At 34.3% G+C, this 16845-nt stretch overlaps 1 protein-coding gene across 2 annotated transcripts in view; it reads left to right on the top strand.

Moving 5' to 3' along the window:
• Positions 1-16503, top strand: part of LOC122051168 (phosphatidylinositol 4-phosphate 5-kinase 9-like) — a 45290-nt gene extending 28787 nt beyond the window's left edge. For both annotated transcript variants that reach the window (XM_042612145.1, XM_042612146.1), the window contains 7 exons: positions 1108-1275; positions 9373-9538; positions 12639-12749; positions 12885-13072; positions 14085-14242; positions 14979-15141; positions 16147-16503. In XM_042612145.1, coding sequence (XP_042468079.1) covers positions 1108-1275; positions 9373-9538; positions 12639-12749; positions 12885-13072; positions 14085-14242; positions 14979-15141; positions 16147-16414 — 1222 coding nt within the window. In that variant the 3' untranslated portion in view covers positions 16415-16503. The remainder of the gene's footprint in view (positions 1-1107; positions 1276-9372; positions 9539-12638; positions 12750-12884; positions 13073-14084; positions 14243-14978; positions 15142-16146) is intronic.
• Positions 16504-16845: the final 342 nt, after the last annotated feature.

Below are 16845 nucleotides of genomic sequence, written 5' to 3'. Positions count from 1 at the left end.
CATCATGCCTAGCATCCGGTCACCCTTGACCTGCTAGGACTTCCTCACCAAGTGTCCGGTCAATACCTTTGACCCACTTGGACTTTCCAACACGCGCCAAGTATCCGATCAATCTCCTTGACCTACTTGGACTTTCCTTCATGCTAAATATCCGGTCAACCTTGACCTACTTGGACTTTCCTTCGTGCCAAGTATCCGGTCAACCTTGACCTACTTGGACTTTCTTTCGTGTCAAGTATCCGGTCAACCTTGACCTACTTGGACTTTCACCACCAAGTGTCCGATCAACCTTGATCCACCTGGATTTCATCGTGCCAAGTATCCGGTCACTCCTTTGACCTACTTGGACTTTTCTCAATTGCCTGGCTTCACTCACCAGGACTTCCAATCTGCCTAGCTTCACTCACTAGGACTTCCATCTGCCTGGCTTCACTCACCAGGACTTTCTTCTGCCTAGCTTCACTCACTAGGTCTTTCACCTGGCTTCACTCACTAGGATTTCCATCTGCCTAACATCCCAGTTAGGACTTCCCAGTCAAGTATCTGGTCAACCTTGACCTACTTGACTCTTCTTCAATCAACCTTTTATTGTCAAACATCGAAACCCAAACCAAGACTCAAGCTTGGTCAACCAGGTCAACCTTGACCTGAGAGATGTTGCACCAACAGCAACTTCTAATTTGTGTTGTTTTAGACATACTGCGCATGATCAACTCATGAAATTTCTTACAAGCTTAGTCATGTTCTTGAATACTGCTGAATTGTAATCCAGTGATTTGGATTCATATTCCATCACCTCAGGAGGTACAAATCTGCCCAACCTAGTTTCAGTAAGGGAATTTTCCCTCTTTGGAAGTAAAGAGGGTCAAAAGTACACACCCATTTATTAGTGATATTAGTCAATGGAATTTCATCACTATTAACTGAATAAATTCTAATTTTGTTTATCCCATATCTTTGAAGTCCAATGTAGTGATTTTGCATCATTATGTTTTAGCTTTGCATTGGCTTCTTTGTACTATATTCAACCCTTGAATTTGTGCACATTTATTTTCCCCAGCTGCATTTCAGTGAGGTTTAACTCTCAACAATGGTGTTTATTTCCAGGTATACTGTAGGAAAAATTACACCAATACAAAGGCGTGAAGTGCGAGCATCAGATTTTGGTCCTAGAGCAAGCTTTTGGATGAATTTTCCAAAAGAAGGTTCACAGCTCACACCTCCACATCGTGCTGAAGATTTTAAATGGAAAGACTATTGTCCAATGGTATTCAGGTCTGCACTAACAACAATTCTTCATATGCTTGAAGTTTGATCATACTACATTTGCTGGTCTAGTTGTTAAGAACTTGTCATTTTATATCTAGATGTTGGCCACTGAGATTCTTAGTAATAATACAATTGTTCATACTCTGATATAGAATGTCATCTTATTACGAGCTTTATGGTCATAACAATTTTAATTTTTATCTTGACTGGATTTGTTGTTGCGTCTTAGTGATTTTAACAAATAGTTTATAGTTGCAAAGTAATCACCTCAATTGAGAGAAATTTTTTTGTTCTTGAGCTTGTTATGGTGTCATGGATTAAGTTGTAAATACATCACAGTGTAAGGCTTTATTTTAAAATAGCTTATTGGGCAAGTACCTAAGGATTCACAGAGGGTTAAATTTTCTCCTAATTTAACTGGTTCTAGAGCAAGAGGTTCAAATTTTACTCAGTTAAAAAAACATTAAATCAATTTTTGTGTTGGGAGGTCGGGTTCTTTAAGTAAAGTATTTCACCTAAAATATAAATATATAAATTAATATCTTTTTTAATAGTTCAAACGTTTGGGACAAGTGGGCAGTCAATCAATTTTATAGTTAGCAAAGCTGAAATTGGAATAGCTTCCCAATACTGCATTATTGTTGTTTGGTTTCCATTCCCCTAATTGTTCCTCCTCGTTTGCATGAGTATTTCCTATTCATTGTTGCGCGTAGTCATATACATGAGCTGTCACTCGTTGGTTAGCAGTTATGGATCCTATGATGCCTCAAGAGTGCTCTAGGAAAGGGAGCTTGTTTTGTGATTGAGGTCATCTTTAAATCATAGACTTATTGACAAAATCTCTAAGATATATTTATAACAACTTGGGTGTTTGTAATATATTCGAACTAGCTTTAGCATTTGAGGAGAGTGTTATGGTGTCATAGACCAAGTTGTAAATAAATAGAAGTGTAAGGGTGAATTTGTAAATAGTTTGTATTGATCAATAATACATATAAAGTAGAAGAGGGCTAGGTAGGGATTCTAAGAGGGATAATTTTTCCCCATCTAACAAAGACAATTTGAGACAACATATATACATTGAACTCTAACTTAACAATAAACATCTAATGACATAATATCTAATGTCATGTGGTATATTTCATATCTGGCTTCTCTTTTTGTTTTTTGTGATTGTAATTTCCTTTTTATGTGTTAAGAAATTTTGGAGGAATTAAAAATATATTATTTATTTTATTTATCAATTTCATATATATATATATATATATATATATTTTTTTTTTTGAGAGAGAATATTTAGACTTAATCAAATCCATACAATCAAGGTAAATCATATCCCTACAATTCTATATTTTTATTTATATAATTTGCAACACCTCAAGCTAGAGCATAGACATTGATCATGGCCAGTTTGTTACAAAGATAATCAACATGAACCCATGAAAATATATTTCACTTATTCTCCCGTCTTCACATACCTTGTAGAGATCAAGGTGGCGTTTGGTTCTTTCTTAGGAATCGGAATGGGAATGAGAATGAGTATAAACATAGATATCACTCTTAAAAATAATGTTTGGTTAGTTGAATATTTTCTATCGGAATAAATCAAAATTTTCTTTTTTACTCTTAGAGGAAAATAAGAGAAAAAATTAGATGTAAGAGAAAGTTGAATGTGATAAAAAATATAATGAGAGAGAATGATGAGAGAGAAAATGTGATGGGAAAGAAAGAAGAGAGGGAAAGTGTGATAAGAAAAAATGAGAAAAGAGAGTGATGGGAGAGAGCATGGTGAGAGAGGATCAGGAGAGAAAATGTGATGAGAGAGAAAGTGTGATGGGAGAGAATAAAGAGAGAGTGATGAGAGAAAATGAGGAGAGAGTGTGATGGGAGAAATTGAGGAGAGAGGAAGCATGATGAGAGAGAAAACATGATGAGAGAGAAAGTGTGATGAGAGAGAAAGTGTGATGAGAAAAAAATAAGGAATGAGTGTGATGGGAGAGAAAACATGATGAGAGAAGATAAGGAGAGAGAAAGTGTGATGGGAGAATGAGAGAGTGTGATGAGAAAAAATGAGAGAGAGTGTATGATGGGAGAGATTGAGGAGAGAGAATGATGAAAGAGAAAATGTGATGATAAAATGAGAAGAGAGAAAGTATGATGAGAGAGAACATAAAGAGAGAAAGTGATATGAAAGAAAAATTGAATAAATATATTAAGAGTATTTTCGTCCAAAATTTAATTCTCATTCTTATTCTCATTCCCATTCCCATCAAAACCTAAGGGAGGAGATGAGTTTCATCAATACCCAAGTTTTTAGATTTTATTCTAAAATTTTAATTCCATTCCCATCAACCAAACACATATTTGGGAATGAATCCATTCCCTCATTCCCAAACCCCTAAACTAAACACCACCCAAATCTTGCAGAATTGGGCAAAATGACAAGTCAATTTTAATATGCTTAGTTCGCTCATAAAATATGGAATTGGAAGCAATATGTAGAGCCACTTGGTTATCACATCACAATTTGGTTAGTACTAAAATTTTAAAACCTACTTTAGTCTGCTTTTATCTCCACATTATCTTATATATGGCTTTTGTTATAGCTCTATATTTTGATTTTGCACTTGACGTGAGAAAATACTTTGCTTCTCACTTTTCCATGAAATTAGATTTCCCCTAATAAAGACACAATAACTAGATGTGGATCTTCGATCATCCTTGGATCTCGCTTAGTCAGCATCTAAAAACACTCAACCCTAGTATACAAGATATCTCGTTTAGGTGCTCCTCTCAAATAACACAAAATTTATTTTGCAATTGCCAATGATTAACTGACTCACAATATTAATCGAATATGTAATATTTGGATGAGTCACAGTGAATTAATTTAACTTTCCAACCAATCTTCTATAATATCGTCCCCTTGACTAGGGGGATCGTTAGAGGGAAAGAAAGGTGTGGTTTCAAGAAAAGTGACATAAGTGGACACCAAATAGTTGTTAAGATTAGGAGAGTAATGTTTATATCCTTTTTTTACTTGAGAATACCCGAGAAAAACATGCTTAAGTGATTTTGGATCAAGTTTTGTTATTTAAGCTTTGTGATTTAAGGATGAATATCCCAAACAAAGTAAGTACAACTAAATGTTCTAGGTTACAAAAAACTTGGAAAGAGAACGTGATAAGGAGTCTCATCATAAAGAACAATGATGGCATATGATTAATTAGAAAACAAGCTGTGAAAACTGTATTTGTCCAAATCTGTTTAGGAACCCGCATTTGAAATAATAAAGACCTTGCAATTTTTAGATGTCTATTCTTTCTCTTAGCAACCCCATTTTGAGATGGTATCTACACGAGATCTTATGGAGAATGCCATGTTGAGTCATGTAAGTTTGAATCTTTCTGATAATTATTCCCTAGTGTTATCACTTCGTAATATTTGTATAAAGGACAGTCTGGTGCAGAAAGCTCCCGTCAATATGGGGTACCGAGGAAGGGTCACTCTACATTAAGTCTTTTGTATGTAGTCTTACCCTACATTGTCTCACATTGTAAGAGACTGTTTTCGCAACTCGAATATGCAACCACAAGGTCACCCGATAACAACTTTACCTTTGCACTATTTGCATATGAACATTAAATTGAGTTTTAATCTCAACAAAAAAAGGCCGAGAAATAAAAGAATAACTTTTTGTCAAATATAACCATGTCATATGAGAATAATCATCAACAAAAATAATAAAACACTTAAACCCAAGTCTCTAAACATCTTAAAGAATAATTCAAAATGAGCACTAGCTCGTTATTCGACTCTTAGACTTGAACTAAGACGGCAGTGTTTAGTAAACTGACATGACTCACAATCTAATGAGTATAGATTATAAAATTGGGGATAAAGTTTCTTCAATACTAGGAGAGAAGGATGTCCCAACCATCAATGTGCTTCGAATAAGGTGATTATTTTAGAACAAACGATAGACTTGGTGCATGTGCATCAAGGATGTAGAGGCCCAAACTCATGTCATTTACTAATAATCTTCTTTGTCCTAAGATCTTGAAAAAGACAATAATCAAGAAAGAATGAGACACAACAGTTAAGAATTTGGGTGAGCTTAATTATAGAAATTAAATTAAAGGACAACTGAGGTAAGCTTAAGATAGGGTGTAATGGAATTGAAGGAGTTGGAGTAATTATTGTCGGACCCAAGAACATAAGGGGTTGATCCCAAGGTTCAAAATTTCGAGTTGTGCCAAAGCTTTGATCTTTGAATGGAACCATATTGTTTCAGTATCATGTCGATGTTTCAAAGTATGGTGTTGGTAATGGATTAGAGTTGAAGAAGAAAGGAGATGCAACCAACAATTGAAATGCCGTTCCGTGCTGGGCGACATAGACAGTTTCTATCGTTCTGTCTGTGCTGAGGGAGCGAAATCAGCACCATACATGCGGCCATTTTGAGTGCGTCACACACGCACATCGCGAGTAGTAGGTGGGTCGAGGCATCTTGGAGACGTCGTGGGACGCTTCTAGCGGTGTCGGAAGCGTCGCGGGGCATCAGAAGCGTCGCGGGGCGCTGGAAGCGTCGCAGGGCGCTAGAAGCGTCGCGTAGATGCGTACGCGCGATGTTGCAGACAACTCTGGCGTCGCCGGAGGCGTCATGGGTTGTCGGAGGTGTCGTGGGTTGTCGGAGGTGTCGTGGGTCGTCGAAGGCATCGCGGGGTGTCAGAAGCATCGCGAGGCACCAGAGGCGTCCCGCAGATGGGATGGATCCTGTTCAAAATTAATATTCCAATTTAAATAATTCAAACAATTCCCAATTTAGGCGTGATATTTCAAAGAGGCTTTTAGAAGCCCTAATTAAATTATCCTAATAAAATATAAAAAAATATATTTATTTTTTTAAATTAATTAAAATTTTTTTTATTGTTTTAAATTTTATTTAATTTTTTTAAAAAAATCTAAAAAAAATAAAAAATCTAATAAATCAAATTTATATTCTGATAAAAAAAGGGCAGTCGGTGCATGAAGCTCCCACCATGCGGGGTCCCGGGGAAGGATCTATTGTATACAGTTTTACCTTACTTTTTGCAAGAGGCTATTTCCAAGATTCGAACCCGTGACCTTTAGGCCACAAAGCAACAACTTTACCGTTGTGCCAAGACTCCCCATTCTAAATTTATATTCTGATATTTTTTTAAAATTATTTTGTATTTTTTACTGTTTTAATGTTTAATTGATATTCTAATATTTTTTACTATTTTAAATATATATAATTTAAATAAATAAATAGTTAATTTATATAATTATTATATATAAAATAGCATCTTCCCATTAATTTATATAATTATGATTATTTAATCTGGGCATTGGAGAACTATAGAATTGATCTAAGTAAAATATTACAAGAACCAATGCTTCCATTTGATTCACACCATTATTGAGTTGTTCAATAATAGAGAATTTATATAAAATGAATATATAATTTATTTTTAAATTATATACAATAAACATATTTATCTAATAATTACTATATATAAATAAAAAATATCGAAATCGTATCGGCACGGCACGATATGATGCCGAAACCGTATCATTTCTCTCTGAGACCGAAACCTCGGCACAAGTCAAGATTTTAAACCTTGGATGAAACATTTTGTGCCGAACATGGTTTAAAATTACCGAAACATAGCATTCCAATCCATGCATATCTTTTCGGTCAAAGATTGAAATTAAACACACCCTTGTTGCATTTCCTTCCTCCTTCAATCTCCAATCTCTCATCGGCACCATGCATATCTTTCTAGTCAAAGACCGAAACTACGACACAATTTGAGATTTTGAATCTTGGTGTCGAGTGGTATCGACTTTTGGTGATTTGTCGGAAGAATGCATTTCAACTGTTTTGTTTGTCATGTTACAAGATTTCAAACCATGGTTGACCCATTTGTTAAGTGATTGAAAAGTAGAGAACAACTTAGAGTTACCTGTTATATGATTTATGACATTAGAATTAATGACCCATTTGGAGGATGAAGAAAACAAGACATGTATTTGGTTTACTCTACTCGACTCGATGACGATAGTGATTGGTGTGGATGAAGATTCTTATGATTCTTGATACTGACAGAATTTGACGTATTCATTGGCAAAGATCATGGCAAATTTCTTCTTGGCCACATCATCAAAGAGCAACAAGAACAAAAGAAAAAGGAAAACACAAAACTAAATCTGAAATACTAAAGAAACTTTGAACCTGTTGCATAAAAATGTTCCACACCTGAACAAATATATGAAGATGTTGTATGGAGCAGGGCGAAGTATTTAGACTTAATCAAATTCATGCAATGAAGGTAATTCGTATTTCTACAATTCCATATTAAAATTTATATAATCTGTATTCTCCTTTTTTCATTTTTGTTTGTTGGGTTAGAAGTAAATATGACAACACTACCTGTTTACATATCTAGAAATTGTGAGTGATTTGAATCTAGTTGCAATGTCAGTTAGGAGGTGGACTCAAATAACACTGATGGCTTAGTGCCATTCAGAGATGTTGTCCATCTCCTCTATTTGATTAGTTTAGTGTAGATTGATCTTTGTGGGTGGAAGGAGAGGAGAAACATGAATGGAGACAATGAAAGGGAGCAACTTGTGGGTGGCCAGAGTGCCCCCTAGATAGGAGCAAGGTCTGTGATGATGCTAATATGGAGAACTTGGGTGGTCATGATCAGGCTTTCAATGGTTGTATGAGGTCATCGAATTTCTCAAAATGTACTAGGTTAGGGATCATGTTCTTGCCAACTTTGTATGCAAGGACAATCTGGTGGGTGCTCACAAATGATTTAGGCAGTTGAAGATGATGACTTGTGGCATTAGCCTTGTTATGGCTAACGGTCGGCCTGGTTCAAATCTCAAACCAATTAAAATTTTTAAACAGTAACTTAAAATTATAATTGAACTGAAATGGAATTTGGAAAGTTCCAAAAGTGAGGAAACTTTTGTGGTTCCATTTAAACCACAATATAAAAACAACATTTTAATAAATCTTTTCAATCAATTTCCTTAATGATACATTTATTTCAGCAATTGGTACTGTTTGATTAAAAAATTCTCAATAGTATAATGTCATAATAGATCATTCTTATAGCTAAGTTAGCCTCCATTAGTTTGTCCTTATGATTTTTTTTTGTTTGTTTGTTTTGGATATCTATGAATCCGCCATGAATTTTCTTATTTGGTAGAATATGCACAACCTACTGGGCTGTTTGTATCAGAAAGCACAAACTTGTTGCAGCTCTGCTTTTTCTTTCTTATGCTGTTGCATACTTCCAATCTTCTCCATTTACTTGCATAATTTCCTTTGTACTTATTCTTTGTTTAAAAATTTTTTTATTAGAATAATATTGAAGCTCTACTTTGCCTGAAAATGGAGAAATTATGTGACTGATGTCATTCGATGTATCATGTATAAAAAATGTGATTAATATAATTCTTTTTATTTGCCCTAGAAATATGTTAGTGCATTTGTTCTTCTCATGTCAAGTTATCCTTTCTGCAATCTACGAATGAAGTTCACTTGCCTTCAATTCTTACTAAGAAAATGGTGTGTCCTCATCATGCTCTACCTTTATTTTATGACTATGCTTGTCGTATGACATATCATGTGATTTCTATTCATGCATCATAGAGATTTTCCTAGGATATATTCATAATCAATTTTGTTGGGACTGGAATGTAATTTTTTGTCAGATTGTGATCTATTTGAATGTGCGTACATGTGTTTGTACTTCTACTTTCCAGTCTTGTTGCAAAACAAATTTGGATTTAGGGTGGGTTATTTGGATGGAAATATGGGTGGGTGGGTGTTGTGTGTGCGTGTGCGGCCTTTTCCACTCTCCACGTACTAATTTTGCCTTTTCCACTCTCCACGTTCTAATTTTCGACCCAGGGAGACCCAAATGTCAAGGAACTTTACTTAATGCTATCTAATCTTTTTTTCTTTATATTTGAGTTCATTCGTTGTTTGCGTATGAAATTTGTTAACGCCTTCTTATGTAACCCTTTCAATTTTTTTTCATTGTTTCTTTTCATTTGCAGAAACCTACGAGAAATGTTTAAAATTGATGCTGCAGATTATATGATGTCAATATGTGGTAATGATGCACTCAGGGAGCTTTCTTCTCCTGGGAAAAGTGGCAGTATATTTTTTCTTTCCCAAGATGATCGGTTCATGATTAAGACACTCCGTAAATCAGAAGTCAAGGTATTTTTCTCATCTATTATTTGGCTATTTTAGGTAGCTAATGGATAATTAAGATCTTTGAATTTACAAATTGGTAAAAGAGCTTTTCCTTATTTTCATATAATTATCATACAAGTTGTTGAAACTGAAATCTAGTAATTTTTAGCATCGGACATACTTTCAGTATTTTTAAGGCATAGTGGTTGCCTTGATATGAAAGTTATTCAACCTGACATTGAAAACTAAAAAAAATGTCTAATTTATAGAGGGTAAGTATTCTAATTCCCTTATATAAGAATAAAGAATGTGTACAAAATTGTGAAAATTATAAGGGTATTAAACTAATGAGTCATACCATGAAATTTTGAGAAAGAGTATGAAAAAAAGACTAAGGACGGAGACAGTGACCGAAAATCAATTTGGATTTATGCTTTGGGAGGTCGACAATGAAACTATACATCTTCTCACACAACTAATTGAAAAGTATCAAGAACAGAAGAAAGACTTACACATGGTATTTGTCGAATTAGAAAAAGCATATAATAGAGTCCCACGGGAAATTATATGGAGAACGCTAGAAAAACGAAGTATTAGTATAACATATACTGAACTAATTAAGGATATGTACGAGGATGTAATGACAAGAGTGAAGACTTCAGGTGGATTAACCTAAGCGTTTCTCATAAACATGAGGTTACATCAAGGATCAATCCTAAATTCTTATCTTTTTATACTAATCATGGATGAGTTCACTGGACACATCCAAGATATAGTACCATGATGCATGCTGTCTACAGATGATATTTTTTGATAGATGTGATATGTGAAGAAGTAAATGCTAAACTTGAATCTTGGTGGGAAATGCTATGCCTAGTAGAGTAAAGATAGAATATATGAAATTTAAGTTTAGCAATATTAAACGTAATGAGACAATTGTTTAGATAGGAGATAACGAGTTGTATGTAATTGAGAGTTTTTAAGTATTGAGGATTTTTTTGCAAAAAGGATGGAGGGATTGAGAGAAATGTCTTACATAAAATACAAGCGAGATGGTTGAAATGGAAAAGAGCGTCAGTTGTTTTTTGCAATCGTAAAGTATCTCTAAGACTTAAAGGTAAATTTTACAAAATGGCGGTTAGACTTGTTATGCTGTATAGAGCTGAATGTTGGGCTATGATGCAAGCAAATGAGTAGAAGATGAGAGTTACAGAGATGAGGATGTTAAGGTGGATGTGTAGATAGACAAAGATGGGCAGGATAAGAAATGAAAATATTAAAGAGAAAGTCGGGGCTGCACCTATTGAGGGAAAACTCTGGGAGATACGTTTAAGATGGTACAAACATATACTTCTAATAAATATTCCAGTTAGGCCATGTGAAACTATGACAAATGTTCATATCAAACGAGGAAAATAAAAAAAAGACTTGGTTAGCACCAATAAAATAAAATAAAATAAACTTTATTTAAATATAAATGATGATATAGTAGGAAATAGAGCTCAATGGCATAGAGGGATTCATATAGCTAACCTCACCTAGTGGGATAAGGCTTGGTTGTTGTCGTAGTAGTTATCTTGATATACCAATAAATTTGGTGATTAAAGTATATGGGTGTAATTTGTAACTCTTCCCTTCAAATTATTTGTCATCTTTTGCTCTTATGCAGTCTATGTATAAAATAGTATTTCTATGAATCTTAGTGGCATCCTTTTAACCACTATTCGAATAGTTTAATAAAATTAATATGTACTTTTAAGTGGACCGTTCATATTTTAAAACTTTGGGAAAGAGTAATAAAAAAGACATCACGGAAATTGAAAATCAATTTGGATTAATGAATGGAAGGTCGACAATAGAAGCTTTACATCTTCTCAGACGGCTATTTGAAAAGTATTGGGAACAAAAGCAAAATCTATACATGATATTCATTGACCTAGAAAAAATCTATGATAGAGTTTCCAAAGAAATTATATGGGGAATTTTAGAAAAGAGAGGTATTAGTATAACATATATTGAACTATTAATGATATATACAAGAACATACCGACAAGAGTGGAGATTTTAGGCCGATTAACTAAAATATTTTCCATAAAGATAGGGTTACTTTAAGAATAAACTCTAAGTTTCTATCTTTTTACACTTATCATCGACAAACTCATTAGACACATCCAAGACACGGTATCGTAGTGCATGTTATTTGCATATGATATTGTTTTGTTGATGAGACATGTGAAAGAGTAAATGCTAAACTTGAAACTTTACGGGAAACACTAGAAGTGGAATGAAAGGTTTTAGGTTTAGTAGAGTAAAAAACAGAATATATGGAATTTTAGTTTAGCAATATTAAACGTAATGAGATAATTGTTAAGATAGGAGATGACAAGTGGAACTGAGAGTTTTAAGTATTTAGGATAATTTTTGCGAAAGGGTGAAGAGATTGAGAGAGATGTCTTAAATAAAATATAACTAGGATGATTGAAATAGGGGAGAGCATTGGGTATTCTATGTGATCGTAAAGTATCTCTAAAATTTAAAGGGAAGTTCTACAAACCGGTGGTTGGACCTGCTATGTTATATGAAGTTGAATGTTGGGCTATGACTCTAGTACATAACTAGAAGATGAGAGTTGCAGAGATGAGAATGTTAAGGTGAATGTGTGAACATACGAGGATGGACATGATAAGAAATGAGAACATTAGAGAGAAAGTCGGTGTTGCATCTAGAGAGAAAACTCTGAGAGAGTCACATTTAAGATGGTATGAATATGTACTTAGATGACCAATAAATGTTCTAGTTAGACGATGTTAAACTAGGACAAATATGCACATTAAACGAGAAAGAGGTAGACAAAAAAGAGACTTGCTTAGCAATACTAAAATAAGATAAAATTTATTTAAATATAGATGATAGAGCTCAATGACCTAGAAAAATTCATATTGCCACATCTACGTAATGGGATGAGGCTTGGTTGTTATTATAAGTGGACCATTCTCAATGAGGTCTTTAGTTCTTTGTTTTCAATTCTCTAAATATAGAAGCACAAGGCAAAATGAGCCCATTTTCTTTTCAATTTTAAAACAATCATTTTTATTTAGTTTTACAAATATCAATACTTTTGTAGGTCCTGTTGCGAATGCTGCCCAACTACTATCATCATGTCCGTACTTATGATAACACCCTCATCACTAAATTCTTTGGTCTTCACAGGGTCAAGCCTTCTAGCGGGCAAAAGGTAACATGAAATTTGCGTAATATCTTTACAAAAACCTGTTTCTTGAAATTTAATATTTTTGTCAACTATTTCATTGTAGAAATAAGTTGAATTCTTGGACATTGTATAAAGAAAAACTGATCCTTTATTTTGCAGTTCAGGTTTGTTGTAATGGGGAACATGTTTTGCACAGAATTGAGAATTCACAGGAGATTTGATTTGAAAGGGTCGTCCTTGGGACGATCAACTGAGAATGTTGAAATAGATGAGAACACAACGCTGAAAGATTTGGATCTTGATTACTGCTTCTATTTGGAGCCTTCTTGGAGAGATGCTTTGCTCAAGTAAGAAAATGTTCTTATAACAAATACTTAAGTGATTTCAGGTAGTTAATTATGATCTTGAAGATCAATTAAAAGATTTATGAAAAGAAATTTCACAAATCTCTTGTTGGATGGTATTAATCCTTTTATACAAAGCCCTTCCACCACTGAAGTTTGCTAGTACTGATTAGGGACTATTTTACACTAAGAAATTGCTTTCGCCTCTATCGTAAATCTCTTATCCGAAGCAATAAGTTTATCTAAAAGGGTGGGTCAACATCTGAGAAGGTGTTTGACTACCGAAAATATCAAGTTGGTAACCAAAACTAGGTCGGTGATGATGATACCGAGAAGGGTTTCCTGAGAATATAAAGAAGACTAATTTATGTTGTCATACCGACCTCCATCGGTTGGAGCCGTCAACTTATCGATGAGTTGACTAACTGAACTCCAACATATTAAATACAATTTATATTAAATAAAATCCATCATATTATTGTTAATAATATAATTAAATAAGTATCAAAATCATAGTGACACAACATGATATAGTATCAAAAATGTATCGTTCTAATAAGATCAAAACTCTAACCATGCCAAATTTTAAATCTTTACTTTATATGGTCTGTATTGAGCTTTATATAGCTTGCAGCAACTATATTGATTGCAACTGAAAAAAATGTAATGACCGATGCCACCTAGTGCCTATCTTGTTTAGAATGTTGTATCTCCACCTGAAAGTCCTGCTATGGGGCAAGATTAAATTACATGGATCCAAATGTGTTATTTCTTGAATGTAATTTTAATATCAGCATTTGTATGATTGATAGGGTAATTGTAGATGGAACAAGAATGGTTGTGGACACTTCATGTGTCTAAGAAGTTCAACTTTGATTGCTTTTTTATTTGCAATACCATTGAACATGTATTTGAATGTCTTCTGAGTTTGAATATCTGCATCAAAGTAAATTAATGCGGTGGTTATTCTTTTTGTTACTTTTCTTTAAAAGCTCTCTACTAATTTATACTGCAGGCAGATTGAAATTGACAGTAAATTTTTGGAGACTCAACGCATAATGGATTATAGCCTACTATTAGGTGTCCATTATAGAGCCCCACGCCACTTGCAATCATTTGCATCATATAACCAAAGTGTTACACGAGATGGATTGACTATTCTCTCAGAGGAAGGTGAGAAATGTTCTCCAAAACAAAATGCTTAAATTTGATTGTTATTCTGAAAGGAAAGTTACTCGAAGTCCAGCAATATTGCTAAAATGCCCTTGTTTTGCATATAGTATTGGGTTAAACGAACTATTCAACATTATTATGAGAGCATGACTTAATGGAGCTGCCTTTTGTCTATAGTTATACTACTACAGTAATAGTTAAGAATAAGATATTATGCTTTCAAATTACATCCTTGATTACTTACAACTTTAACTGACACATGTTGATAGAAAAAACTAGCAGGTTGTTTGTTCAATTTCATCATTAAGGATTTTGGTGTTGCTCTATTGGTTCCAGCGATAAAGAGATGCAATTATTTTCTCTGATTAAAAAATTGCATTTTTTTAATCTATAAAACAAACATTATTGAGTTTTGTTGTTTTTAACCTTTTTACATTGCCTACATTCAGCTAAGATATAATGTCAGCTGTCCACAACAAAATAAAATCTTACCATAGGCACTAGAGTCTGCTCAATCGGCTTTTGGACGTGATTTTTCCATAATAGAAACTAAAAGCTTCTGTGGCTCAAAACAGGCTAGTCATAGGACTAATATTAAACAACTATTTACATGTGAATTGCTTTTCTTGAGTTTGTGTTATTGTTGCAGAAGGGCAATCACTTTTTTATGCTATTAGTAATCACAACAAACCTACCTCTTTTACTAAATTTTGTGTTCCAATGATATTCCTTTCAGATGCACAGGAGGATGAGATTTTTAACTATCCACAAGGCCTTGTTTTAGTTCCACGTGTCAGTGATGAAAGTGTCGTTGTGGGTCCTCATATAAGAGGAAGTCGTCTGCGTGCATCAGCTGCTGGTTTTGAGGAAGTGGATCTACTTCTTCCAGGCACAGCAAGGTAAATTTTTCTTGAAATTTTATAAAAATTTGACTCTTACGTGGACAACATCCTGATAGCATTTCTTGAAATTTTTTAATCTTGTTTGGAATATGCTAGAAATGATTAAGATTGTAGTAGCAACATTAAAAAATAGAGTTCAGGAAATGTAATGTGATGCAAAACATATCTTTGAGATTCAAAGGATGTTTCCAGTATACAATTTATTTGCACAGCAATAACAATAAATGGCCAGTGTTCTCAACTATAGTCACGGGGATATCATTTTTTATAACAGCTGAAAGTCAGTTTTGCATGTTTATTTATTTAAGTGGAACAAAAAGGAAACCACAAGTTCAGCACTATTGAAGCCAAAAAGGGTGTCAAATCCAATCCAAAATGCTAAAGTCTTGGTAGGAGAATATCTTGGTTTTAAGAATACTTGGTATGCCTCGGCAATGTAAGACTAAAGGGGTGGAATTTCTACCTCATTCCACTTTCTCTATCTCCTTTGGTACATTTTCTTTTTTACCCCCACTAGTATTGCTAAGGTGGTAAGTGGATGGAGGTTTGCCACTTGATATCGAGGGGTCGAACCTCGGGCTAGCAGGGTGTAAATCCCTGCACCCCGTATAACTCACCCCTCCCTCAATCCACTTGCCTTCTCAGTCACCGTGATTTACCTCTTCTGTGTTGGTCCTGGGGTGGAGTGGCGAGGACACTCGGGACGAGTGCTTCACCTTTTTGCCACTTTGGTACATCTTTCAACATGTCATCTCTTGGACCCAACATTGCTCAAGGCGAGGGATTGCCCAGGTCCTATGTTAATTCCTCAGACAATTTACAATCAAATTCAAACTGTCAAGGCATGTAAATGGGAGATTTTTTTAATCACCTTTGACATGTCTTCTTTCAATTAATTCTCTCTTCGTGGTGCAAAAACATTTCACTTATGCCCAAGCAACGAAGTTTATACATAATCTATTACTTTTGTGGAATTTGACATTAGTTTAATGTCCATACTAGGCTTCAAATCCAGCTGGGCGTTAACATGCCTGCAAGGGCAGAGCATATTCCTGGGAATGATGAAAAGGAGCCTATTCATGAAGTTTACGATGTTGTTCTTTATCTTGGGATCATCGATATACTGCAGGAATACAACATGACCAAGAAAATCGAGCGCGCCTACAAATCACTTCAGTTTGATTCTATTTCTATCTCGGCAGTTGATCCGGAGTTCTATTCTCATAGGTTTTTGGATTTTATCCAAAAAGTTTTCCCTGAAAATGCATAATATGTAAGCATGTTTGTACTAAATCCTACCTTAGTTATCAGTTGTATGATTTTTTTTTCGAAAAAAAAGATATATTCCCCATCAGTTCATTTGAGTTTGGTTTGATTATTGTCATTAATCTGAAATGTATAGCTGATGCTTCATTCTTCATTTCTTTGCATTGCATGTTTTGTTCATTTGAATCGCCTTAGATTTTTTTTTTTTTTTTTAACCAAATTAGCAATATGGGACCTTCACTATACTTCATGTGAAGGCCTTTGATTCAGTCCTCTGACCTAAATCTGTTTAATCTTGATTGCTCTCTAGTGATCAATCAATTTTTTTATAAAAAGAAAAGGCAAAAGGAGATTTTACAGTTGGTAATTTTTACATGGATTTTTATATGAAGTGTTTTCTTTTAGTTTTGTGCTTTTTAAAAATTCTTCATAGAA

This window comes from Zingiber officinale, chromosome 3A (genome assembly GCF_018446385.1).
Source record: "Zingiber officinale cultivar Zhangliang chromosome 3A, Zo_v1.1, whole genome shotgun sequence".
Taxonomy (NCBI): Eukaryota; Viridiplantae; Streptophyta; class Magnoliopsida; order Zingiberales; family Zingiberaceae; genus Zingiber; species Zingiber officinale.
Note: the sequence above shows the minus strand (reverse complement) of the source record. Positions and strands in the feature narration are given on the sequence as shown.